Source organism: Tenrec ecaudatus, chromosome X (genome assembly GCF_050624435.1).
Source record: "Tenrec ecaudatus isolate mTenEca1 chromosome X, mTenEca1.hap1, whole genome shotgun sequence".
Classification (NCBI taxonomy): domain Eukaryota; kingdom Metazoa; phylum Chordata; class Mammalia; order Afrosoricida; family Tenrecidae; genus Tenrec; species Tenrec ecaudatus.
This window is the reverse complement of record NC_134548.1, coordinates 50623277-50636067: the sequence shown is the minus strand read 5'-3', so window position 1 is coordinate 50636067 and position 12791 is coordinate 50623277. Positions and strand designations below refer to the sequence as shown.

General features: G+C 39.8%; 1 protein-coding gene and 2 pseudogenes across 6 annotated transcripts in view; all 3 read right to left on the bottom strand.

The window, feature by feature from the left end:
• KDM6A (lysine demethylase 6A) overlaps positions 1-12791 on the bottom strand; it is a 182531-nt gene that overhangs the window by 120985 nt on the left and 48755 nt on the right. For 5 of the 6 annotated variants that reach the window (XM_075539642.1, XM_075539643.1, XM_075539645.1 and 2 more), the window contains exon 3: positions 1074-1182. The exons of the other annotated variant lie outside the window; for it this stretch is intronic. In XM_075539642.1, the coding sequence (XP_075395757.1) occupies positions 1074-1182 (109 nt within the window). The remainder of the gene's footprint in view (positions 1-1073; positions 1183-12791) is intronic. 6 annotated transcript variants of the gene reach the window in all.
• On the bottom strand, positions 7333-7544 carry LOC142434955 (ubiquitin-like protein 5 pseudogene; annotated as a pseudogene).
• Positions 8162-9081, bottom strand: LOC142434580 (protein phosphatase 1 regulatory subunit 14B-like; annotated as a pseudogene).

Here is a 12791-nt window from a genome sequence, read left to right as displayed (position 1 = left end):
AGGGCTATCTTGGGGGACTATCTTCAGTTAATTAACTCACCTAATTTCTTACAGGAAGCATGTCCAAAGGAATAAAAGCTTGTTTTTATTCAAGGCTCAAAATACACATATGATCATCTCTGATTGCATAGCTACAGATCAGATTTATTTTCAAATACTTTCTAGCTAAAATGGTTAAGGTTTAGACACAGGATAAAATAGAAAACAATGCTGGGTCTTGCTACTTTTTCCTATTTTGCCAAAATGACCATGCATTAATCAAACTGGCATACTTTTTACTATAGTAGATTAAACCTTTAAAGGTCAGGAATTTTCACTAGGCAAGAAAAAGCTATAATGCGTATGTAGGAAGTTATTAGTTTTTACTAAATTATCAATATATTTATTATTTACTTGGAGTTACATGGAATTTCCATTTACCATTGTAATCTGACTATACTAAACCCAAGATGGACTCAAGTTTATTGCAGAACCTACATCAGAACCTAGTAATTTTCTATTTCCTGTAAAATATCTGATCTTCCCAGGAGGCTGAAACCTAAGTCAATCCACTGGCTCTCAGAAACAGAAATCTAAGCTAACCAATTAGGACTTTCTTGCGTAGTTTAACCCAGCTCAAAATTTCCAGTTGGTTCCAAATAAAGAAAGAAAATACTCACAAGTCGCCCACTAATGCCTCCTTGTTCTAAGGGTCTAACGGTAAAAGTCCTTTGGCTTTGTGTCCCATGCCTCTGTGGAGCCCTTGTTTGACTTCTAAACCAGCTGCCCTGCCTTCCCCAACACCATCCCCCTAAAGCCCTCCCACATCCACATTTTGCAAATAAAGCTATGAATTCATACACAGATTTAACCTTGTGAAAATGATCATTTTTAACACCACCTATTCCCACTTTCTTTCTCATTATTTACTATACTCACGAGTTTATAATTTCCTCCCACTAAACACTCCACAATGTTTTTCTGTTATAATGTGTTCTGGGGTCACTTAACAAATATGTAAACATAATATTAAGATATAATTACAGCTACTTGAAATAAATCCAACTGTAGTTAAACAAAGGAAAAAAATTTACCTTTTGGATAATCTTCCAATAAGAGGTTGAAGTGACCTAATTGACAAAAGAAATCAGACTCCACTTTTCCTTCAGCTTTTAAGATTAGAGACTCGTAGCAGCGAACAGCCTAGAAATAAAAAAATACAAACAATTTAAGAAAAAGACAAACCCTAAATTACATTTCCTTCTTGAGAGAATATATATATCCTCCATTCAGCTACACAAGAAATCAGTATATTTCACTTATTTTCAGACAGTCAATGTAGCATTCTCTAGATGAAATTGTTTCCTTATCTATTAAATGGTGCACTTGTTATAAAATAACTGCTTTTCCAATCTATAAAATGGAAATAATATTTGCCAAATTCAATGTAGGAACACTTTGATTTAAATTCGAATACTACTTTAGATGCTTAAACTTCAAATCCAAATACTATGGTCTATTTATATCAACAAAACTGCTTTGGAATACACATATCTTTATTTACCACCAGCTATAACTTTTATTGAATTAAATAAGAATTCATAGAATCTCTAGCTAGAATTTATAGTAAACAGCTACTTTTTGCCAGAAACACTACCAGTAGCTTTAAATTACCACATATTACCTGCCTTTCCATTATCTTCTCCCTTCTCAAAATATACTTCAAACACACCAACTCCTATTTTAAGGCCTATTCCAAACTTTTCCCAACTTCAACATATACATATATGTTTTTTCATCCCTAAAAAAGCCACTATAAGGGTATCAATTGTGGCTCTAACCTAGGGAACTGCAGTTGGAGGAAACAAAGGCCTTTAAAGAACAAGAGTCCTGAAACTCTAGTTGTCATTAACTTAAGAAAATGCTGGGGAGCTTTTCCTCCCATTAAATATTCCACAATGTTGTTGTGCTATACTGTGTGCTGGGGTCACTAAACAAAAAAATGTTTCTGATTTCTCAAATCTCTGGTGTACTCCCGGAAAACTCCTAGGTTGGGCATCCACAATAATTTCTATTATTACTAAAAACCCTTCAACCATCACTTCCAGTGTTTTTCAGGTGCATTTGTTGCGATAAGAACGTGCATGTGGAATAGAGTTCCCCGATGCGTTTCTTCTTTTGTACTAGAGCAATTGTTAGGAGTTTTAAAATGTCCAAAAAACAAAACAGAAGGACTCATCCTAAAAAAGACGAATTCTGGGAAGACTATACTCTTCCTAAGACCTAAGAAGCTATTCCTATTTCACTCATAGCTATCTAAATGTGCATATGCACCAAATCACAACCACTGAAAACTAATCATTCTGTTTCCCTATTATTAAAGAGACTCAATGCTACACTGACGTCTCAGAAATTACTATAATTTGGTGGCATGAATTGTCATAATTCTCTTGTTTAAGCTATATATAATTCTTACCTGGCAGAAAAAGAGTACAAAAATATAACTTATTACAGTGCTTTAATATATTACAGAATTTCATAAAATTATTGGACTGCAGTATAAATTTTCCATTAAATGAATGACTTTTTAAAGTTAATAATGGCATTGTAAATAAAGTACTTATTATAGTTATATTGTGTGTGTGTGTGTGTGTAAAGTGCTTAGCAAGATATTCAGAAATTTCTGGTCCTACCATTGTTTGATAATTATTTTAAAAGTTTATCCAAATATGTTTTCATGGTAATTAAGAGGAATTCTATAGTATATTTTCCAGTTTTCTTAAGGGAAGACACTTAAAATTCATACTTTGCACATAACAAGCAGAATGGGCTGATTTAAAATTCATATACCCATACATTCATGATTAAGTAATAAATTCTTAAATATATCCCAACAAAGCCACAAGCTGGTGGTGTAGGTCAAAGATGATGCTGACAAAGTCAAATATCAAAGCAGAAGATGAACTAAAAGATAAAAATAGCATTTCTCAAGCATCATACATGTCAGCATTTCATCTTTAAAGTATTTTAAGTAAATTATCTTGTTAGCTATAAACACTAACATAATTTTAAAAGCATATGTAAAGGAAAACAAATTAAACTATTTTCTAATACTCCTTACAACCTTGCTTGCTAAAAGTAAAGATGATCTGAAGACTGATGATGACCAAACACTATAGCCCTTAAGTATTCATTACAATTCAATGTAAAGAAAACCAGAAATCCTCATAACTGGGTCAGTAGCAAACATTATGAAAGAGAAAAATACACAAGTTTTCTAGGATTTCATTTTACATGGATCCACAAGCAATGCCCAAAAAGCAAAAGACAAGAAATCAATCTCTGTATTGCACTGAGTAACTGCTGAAATATGGTATTAGCAAAGATACAACCATGGGGAAAACAGTGTGCCTGTCCAAAGTCACGGTACATTCAATCATCTCTCACATGAACACAAAAGCTGGACAATAAGGAACATTAAAGCTGAATAAGTCTTTGAATCACAGTGTTAGTGAATTGGCCAGAGAAAATAAATAAATGTGTTTTCGATGGAGGTTAGAATACTCCTTAGAAGACAAAAATGATGCTGTCTCATATACTTTGGACACTTATAAGCAAGAGTCAATCACAGGAGAACATCATGTTTGGTTAAATAAACATAAGGACACTGAAAAAGACTATGGGTCTCAACAAGATAGGTTGACAATAGCTGTAACAATGGCTCAAACACAAAAAGAACTATAAGGCTGGAAATTAACCAAAACTTAAAGAGATTATAAAAATATACAATCCAGTCCATAATTCTGAAAGCCAAAAATAGACAAAGTGGTTTAGCAGCTAGCATAAGATTAAGGAATTTAAGAAGACAACAGGTCAATGTCATCCATGAAATGTGGCAACTAAAAAAGTACTTATGGTCCAAAATAATAACGCATATTCCACAAATCAACAGCAATAATCAACTTACCAACGTCCTGTCTGACAAATCCTTAACATTATTATGAGTTCTGAGTACATTTTAACAGGTGATAACATACAGAAGACTGTAAAGTTGGCAAAGGATGTGAAAACTATCATGAATATTGTTTGCATTGAGAAGAACTATCAGGATGCTGCAGTTTTGGGTTAAGAAGCTATTACTTGAGAGAGAAGATTCATTATTTCATTGTATAATGGCGAAGTATAACAAACAAGTTCAATTCGAAGGGAAAATTTAAATATGCCATAAATGACATGATCCAACTCATACAATTTTTAAAGCATAAACTATTAAATTATTTAAGGGGTTCTAAAGAAAACTTTGTATTTTATATACAATTCTGAACTTTAAAAATAAGTTTTGTTTTGCTTTTTAATTATTTCTTAGGCTTCTGAGAATTCTTATTGTAACCTGGGAAAATTACACAAGAATTGTGGTTGAAAAGCATATAACTTCCCTCATTAAAAAAAACAAACCAGCAGCCTAATAAATTTGCACAAGCAAAAGGAATAAAGAGCGGAAAAAAGAAAATGCATTTAATCACCCATGACTAACATTTTAGAAATTGTTAACAGTTGTACAAAGCCAAGAACTTATACATGTTACCCTATCTTATGCCCCTCTCTCTTATATACAACACATCTATTACATCACAAGCTAATTAGTATAATAAAATGTAACTTAATTCTGTATTTGTTAAGCTCTCTGAGTATGTGTACTGACACATATTACTGAATGTTGATAAGAAAGCATCAATCAGGAAACGATCACAGCACTTTAAGTACCAGTCCTGCCAAATGAGATATTTTAAAGTTATTGTAAAAGTCTTCACAGAAATATAAGATTGAAATGGAACTAGACAATTTTCTAACATTTGAATTCTTCATATGTATCAAACACTGTTTCTAAGTACTTTACTATGTTATTTCACTTAATTCTCACAATTAGTCGTTACCTCCCAATTTAAAGATGGGATAAACTGAGACAGACAAAGTAAATCTCATGCTCAAGGTGATACAGCCACTAACAGGTAGAGAATAGAGACAAAAGGTGGTGTTCCTAAACCCTGTAAGCAGTTAAATATTCAACTCAGGCTAGGTCAACTCAGGGACTTAAAGCCATTTTCACGATAAATGACCTATTGGTCCAGTTGTGAAGACCTGGGTCTTCTTTACATTGAGTTATAATCCATACTGAAAGCTGCAAGCTTTGATCTACATCAGCAAGTGTTTCATGTCCTACTAACTCTCAGCAAGCAAGGTTGTGTCATCTGCATATTGCAGGTTGTTAATAACTCAAGTAAGCATATTTTTGGTATTCTCTACAATCTACAAACCAACATGGAAGCACACCAGGCTGTGTGATCATCAGGTGTCAAGAGGATCAGGTTAACAGACAACAGAAGACCCAAAACAAACAAACAAACAAAAACGTATTGTTGAGAAGGAGAGGGGGTCAGAGCAGAGACCCCAAACCCATCTGTAGACAATAGGACACCACCCCACCTCACAAAAGGGTCACAAGGAAGGGATGAGTCAACCAGGGCACAATATAGCACCAATAAAACACAATATTCCTCTGGTTCTTTGAGGGTTCCTCACCCCACTCCCACCACTATCATGACCCCAGTTCTACCTGTCAATTCTAGCTAGACCAGAGAGTGTTTGCTGGTAAAAGCTCATGACACAAGGACCAAAGCCAGGTCAGATAAACCCCTCAAGAATAGAAATGAGAGTAGCAATACCAAGAGGGTAGGGGAAATGGGAGGGGAGGAGGGGAGGAAGGGATAACTGATCACAGTGATTGATGCATACTACCGCCCCACCCCGACCCCAGGGGGATGAAAAACAGAAACGTGGGTGAAGGGAGACAGCGGTTGGTGTTAAGACATGAAAATAGTAATAATTTATAATTTATCAAGGGGTCATGAGGGTGGGATGGGGAAAGGAGAGGAAAAGGAGGAGCTGATACCAAGGACAAAAATAGAAAGGAAATGGTTAGAAAATGATGGCAACATATGTACAAATATGCTTGGTACAATTGATGTATGGATTGTTATAAAAGCTGTTAAGAGCCCCCGATAAAATGATCTTTAAGAAAAAAAGAAAAGAAACGTTCACTGTTGCCACCATACGAAAAGTGGAAAAGACAAATGTCCATCAATATTGAACTGAATCAATCATAGTACATATGTTTTATAGAATGTTCAAGAGTCCTCTAAAACTACAAGGTCTGTTGTACAGGAAGAAGCCCAAGTTAAATACAAGTAGCACCATCTCTTTAAAAGAATACTGTAAGAATACTGTATGTATTGAGGAGAAAATTTGAGTCCAGACTAGGATAAATCAAATATTATAAAAGAGGGAGCTTCTTTATTTTACTGAGAATAACCCATTTATCGCATGGCTCAGCCACGATTAATTTACATGGTCAAAATAATGCAATTGCTGAATACTGAGGTTGAAGAAACGTGTGAGAGTGCAGGGTAGGGGGAAAAATCAAACATGCTTACAACTGTAAATTCAAAAGCAACAATACAAGCATATTGTTTATTGGCATAGAGTAGTGAAACTAGGTAGGAATAAAAGAATTTGTGAAGGTTTAAGAGTTACTTGTTTTACAAGCTTTATAGAATCTCTCTGATACTAAGTTATACACATGTACTAGGTAGATGGATGACTGGATGTCATCAAAGGTTTACCCAAAACACAATGAAACACTGGCAAATCCTGTGTCATCCTCACCATCACCAGGAAGTTCAAGTCTATCACTGCAGCTACTGTGCCAATCCATCTTACCAAGGGTCAACCTCATTGGTCCTCCATTTCACCAATTAGTTAGTGTCTTCCTCTAACAATTGTTTCCTCGTGATTATGTGCCCAAAGTAAGCAAGTCAGATGTTCTGCTATGTTCCTTGAGTTTTTTATGGGCTAATTTCCAGGAAGCAAATCACCAATCCTTTCTCCCTAGTTTGTCTAAGGATTCTCCAATATTAGAGTCTAAATTCTGAGCACCCTGTTTGCAAAAGGCAATGGATGACAGTGAAAGCCAAAAATTCAGTGTTTCCACTGAATTCCTTCTAATCATTAATTAAAGATGTAGACAAATCTTTTACTATATTGTTTAATTGTTTTCATTATTTATCTTCTAAGATTCCTTTTGGTTTAAGGATTTCAGTTTTTCAACTTCTTCCATTGTTCTTATAAGTGCTGCCTACATCTCTTGAAGGGACCTAAATATAATTCTTCTGAATTTTTTGAGGCATCTTAGTTTTTATTAATGTTGAGTTATTGAAAACAAGCATTCATACCAGTGTGGGTAGGGGAGAGCAGGGCAGGGGCAGGGCAGAGGAGGAGGAAGGAATTCTACCTTTGTCAATAAAGCTCCAAGTTCATCCCCTCACGGATTTCTGAATCACCCAGACATGCATAGTCATTAAAGATGGTGTACCACTTCTTAAGTACTATCTTGTTCCAATGGGTACCAGTTTGGGCTGCAATCAGCTTAAGATCCCCATGGTGTCATCTGTGTTGCGTTTGATGCAGACCTTCTTCCTCAAACACTCGTTGCAAACCACTTCAATCATCCTGGCTGGAACTTGAATCTCCTCAGTTACCAACGCCACAACCTTCCTGGCTGGAACACTAAGCCTTGACGCAGATATCGCTTCTTCTGAATTGTTTCTGGTAGTTCCAGGACCTCTTTTTCGAAGTACTCCATTAGGTTTGGGTGATTTTCAATTGTTTGTTTTTCTTGTTTTTTGGGGGATTCACTGTTTGGCTGCTTTTTCCTTAACTTTGTGGTGTAGCTATCAGTGGTATGTGGAACTGCTGGGTCATGTAGGGGTAGTTGGTTCTGTCTAGTGACATGAGAGAGGTCCAAGAGGAGCCAGAAAATATACAGTGGTGAAATTGAGGAAAAGGGAGGTAGGTAAGTAGAGGAGAGAAAAAAGAGATAGAATAAAATAAAGTTAATGATAGTAATAATAAGCAACCATCTAGATAGGCCAAAAGATTTGTAAATAATGGGAAAATGCATTTTAAGTGTAATCAAACAATAAATTTCATGCAAATATATTGCACAAGGAGAAAAAGAGCAGAAATATGTAATAGGTGAGGCAGGATAAAAATGTAACCAAATACTCACCAGAAAACTTTGTGTGTGTATATGTATGTATCTATATATAAATGTTTATAAGAAACATTTTTTTGCACCAAAGGCATAGCCTAGCTTTATTCAATGGCCCGCGCTACAGAGTCAATATAAAAATACAAAAAGTCCCGTCCGTTTAATAACAATAGAAAACCCCAAAAATGGAAAATGCGGGGGCAAGGGAAGAGGTCCCTGGGCCAGGGGTGCGGGGAGCCCTGCTCACGGCACCAGGCCCAGCCGCAGGGCCCCCCGGGTATTGCTTTTGCTACGAGGTCGGGGGGCAGTGATTGTCCTGTGGGAGCCACGGTTCACTTGGGTCCAGGACCCTCACTTCTTCTGGGGGGTGCTCAACTTCTGCATGCCCCGGATCTTGTCCAGCAGGCCAGAGATGAAGGCCTCAGTCAGTGGGTTTGTAACAGTCAACCAGCAGCTCCTTGATCCTGGCTGCACAAATGTCATCACTCTCCATATCTAGCAGCTCATCTCGTCAATCTCCAGCTAGGGGATCTCCTCTTCCTGACAGTCGTAGAGGCGCGTGAGTTGCTCCAGGATCCACTCCTCCAGGTTGAGACGCTTCAGTAGCTCCTTGTGGTCCTACTTGACGGTTACCTTCCCTTGGCGCCTCACTGGGCCGTTGTCCTCCCCGCCGCCGGGGCCCTTGCCTGCAGCCCCAGGAGGACTCTGAAAGTAGACAAGAGGCCTCGGGCTGCCAGTGCCCGGGCAGGGCGCCGGAGCTGCGCGCCCCCCGCGGGGCCACTGTCCACCATGGCAGCCCGCCAGGGCCACATGCGAGCGCCCGGCCCCTCCCTGGGTTAGCTCGTGGGCTGGCGCCAAAGCTGCGCGCCCCCCGCGGGGCCACTGTCTGCCATGGCAGCCCGCCAGGGCCACGTGCGAGCGCCCGGCCCCTCCCTGGGTTAGCTTGTGGGCTGGCGCCGGAGCTGCGCGCCCCCCGCGGGGCCACTATCAGCCATGGCAGCCGCCAGGGCCACGTGCGAGCGCCCGGCCCCTCCCTGGGTTAGCTCGTGGGCTCGGGTCGCGCTGCTCCGAGGCTTGGGCGATTGGGCGGCGGTGGGGTACGGAGTATCCGGGGGCAGCTGCAGCATGCGGAGCCCCCCAGACCTGGCCTGGCCGGGCCCCGCTCCATCCCCACCCCTCCCCACTGATCCGCCTGCCCGCCCTTTGTCCCCCGTGGCCGCCCGCAAGAAATATTTTAAAATAGAGAAATAAATGAGGGGAGTATGGATGTGTAGAAAAGGAGTGAAAACGCGGGGGGGGGGTGCTCTGGCTTCAATATGGGTGTTGGAGTTCTGTTGCTATGGCAATGTGAATGTGGGTATGTCTGCAAACTAGGCAGGTGGGGGGGACCTTGATTGGCTGGGTATATGGTATTCTACAAGCATGCTTTTATTTTTGCCTGGCGGGAACGCATATTCTCAGAAATGTGAGGTTACATTGGAAGAGGAAGTGGGAGAGGACTAGAATAAAATAAGTATTAGAAAAAAACTGAAGAGAATAAAGTAAAAGTTAAAACTGCCTTGTGGTTGGGGTCTTTTGTTCCTTTGGTTGTTTTAGTACATAATATATGTTCTTGGCAGGGGTGGGGGCGCAGGCACGTGGGAGGGACACCAAAGGAGGAGGCAGCAAAGGAGGTGGAAATATTTTTAAATGGTGGAATGTATAGCTATGGTATTGAGAATGTCTGTACCAATATGCCCACACTATCTGCTATCCATGCAGGGCACCCATAAGCCATCAAAATAGTGGTTGGGTTCCCTCCGAGGCCGGAAAAAATTGGCTGTGCCAAGGAAGAGCAAGGCTCCCGGAGGCAGCTCCTACCACCGGTCAATTGTAAAGGGGAGTGTCTGTCAGCAGGCATTGGTAACTCCCCCACTTTAAGATACTTTGGTCTACTTAGCTCTTTAGTTGATTTTTTCACCGCCGGTATACACATATTATCCTTCCTAGTGGAACCTCACTAGAAGCTGAGGAAATCTTGCTGTGCTTGTAATATGGTGGCCATATCCCTCATCTCCTTGTGAGTTTCTTTTGTTCGATGCCTTCTTTAACTAGCATGAATCGTCCAATGCTATTATGACCTCATGCTGCTAATGGCCTCCCTGGCCCAGTTGATATGTCTGTCTCTGTGTTGTCATGGACCCTTTTAAGACTTAAGAAAATGTTCCTAAATTACAATTGAGATTAGAGATTCCTTTGTCCAGTGAAACAATGTTCAATTTACATAATTTTCCATACAACTTATACTCAATATGCTTGCTAACAGAGAAGTTTTTACCATCATGTACTCTCATCCATCAGTGTCCTAAATATTCATCAGAAAAAAGATGGGACATAGGGTAGAGTTTTGATATGGTCTGAGTAATAGCAAAGTAGCTGTAGTCTTATCCTTGCATAAAGTTGCTCCTATATTACCCTGTTGCTCTTGACTAATCACAAAACAACAAATCAAAGTCTACAAGGATCTCTTATTTAGCCTTAAATCTTTGGGGGGAAACTTAAGACTAAAGGATTAGCAAATGAAAGACCTCATCTTAGAATTTTTCAAATTAGACATTTACCCAAGAGCTTGTGCTGTGGGTGCCTTCATTGAAATGCTTAGTTTACAAACCATTGTCAGTTCCTGGGAAATCTCTTGACAGTTCATGGATCCACTTTGTGTAACATTATGACCATGGTTTAGAAATACCCTGGACTTCCGGCAAGATGATGACGGAGTAACACATACCAGAGGGACTCCTCAGAATTCAACTCAGGAGAGTTGCTTACAGGGAAATTCAACACTGCTGGAAAGCAGGAGGAGGGGATCATAAAGATAAGTAAGCACAGACCCACTGGGAGCTTTTGGCTTACCTCAGCTACATTGCTGCTTTGTTTCCATCTCTTCACTATATCCCCAACCCCCACAGGCTCATCAGGCTTGCTTTTTAACTTTTTTTCTCCTCTTTGCCTCTTTCTTGGTCTCTCACACTCTACTGTTAACCTTCAGACCACGACCCTTAACCTAGGACATTTACACCTGTGTCACACCCAGCTAGGTGGGCTCCACCCTGTGTAGCTAGGAAGGCTGGGAAAAGCCCTGCTAACCCCCCACCAGGGGATTCTCTGTTCAACTTCTTAATGGGAAATTCCTGCCTGTGTGCCTGGGGACATAAGACAGCTCCCCCAACACTCCTCAACGCTGTGGCAGAGGAACCTCTGCCCAACCTCCTCAACACCAAAGCAGGCAACCCATCTGGGTCACTCGCCTGACAGGGAAGCCACAGGCGGATAAAGTGGTAGGCTAAATCCATAGTGAAATAAGCTATAGGCAGTTCAAAGAAGCACTCCTACAAGTCTCCCAGAGAGAGCCAGTGCTTTTCGACTCCCTGGAAAATGGCACCTGGCTCATCTAAAACAACGCAACGCTAACAACCATCAGCCCGAAGTCAACGTAAAAACGGGAGAAACAAAATGCAATGCCAGATGTCCTGAACATAATGACATGCATAAAGCACATTGAGCTACCACAGACAGAAATTTTCAGAATGCTACTTAGAGTCATAAAAGATATGAGGGAAACAATACAGAAAAAGGAAGAAATGATAGAAGAGGTAAAAGACATAAATCAAAAGAGAAATCCAGGAGCTTAGGGAGGAGATAACAAAAACAAGTAGCAGAAACACGGACCTCAAGAATCGACTGGTGTAATCAGAGAATCGCATCAGTGACTTGGAGGACAGCCAAGCAGACTAACAAACATGAACCAAAATCTAATAAGATCATCAGAGAAGCTGAAGAAAACTTAAGAGCTATGTCTGATGATATGAAGCAGAACAGCATTAGAATTATTGGCTTACCAGAGGAAAACACAACTAAGAAGTCATCTGCAACAACAGTGAGAGAATTCTTGGAGGAAAGCTTCCCCAGCTTAGTGAATGAAAACCAGGCAAACCATTCAGGAGGCTGAAAGAACACCGGCAAGACTGAATCCCTAGAAGTCACCAAGGCACATAATAGTTAAATTATCCAACTTTGAGGAAAAGGAGAAAATCATGAGAAAAGCTAGGGAAAAACAAGCAATCACATATAAAGGTTCCCAAATAATATGCTCAGACCTATCAGCATAAACTACGAAGAAGAGGAAAGAGTGAAGTAACATATTCAAAAAATTGAGGGAAAACAATGCAAACCCAAGAATACTCTACCCAGCCAAATTATCTATCAAGAAAGATGGAGAAGTAAGTCTTCCCACACAAGGAAAAACTCAAAGAATACATTACAAGAAACCAAGCCCTACAAAAGATCCTTGCCGACCCAGCATGGGCCGACGAACAACACTCACCAAGCATAAATAAGAGACTGCCACATAGAACAACCTCACCCAGAGGGCAAAAAAGAGAAAACACACCTCAAGATAGCATTGACTTAAATATAGAAAGACTTGAAAGGCTGGTGAGGTAAGCTTTTTAAAAAAAGGCAAAAGGTGCATAGCTAAATAGCTATAGTATACAAATATTCCTGGGGTGAGGACCAGGTACTATGACAGGAACCAGACCAAATACAGGGATACACATGGTAGACAACTAAAGAGGACGTGGGGAAAGGAAAAAATAATAGAAATGAAAAGGATAGTGAGGGAACATGGCACTAACACACCGAAGTGGGAGGGTATTGTTTGTGTCTC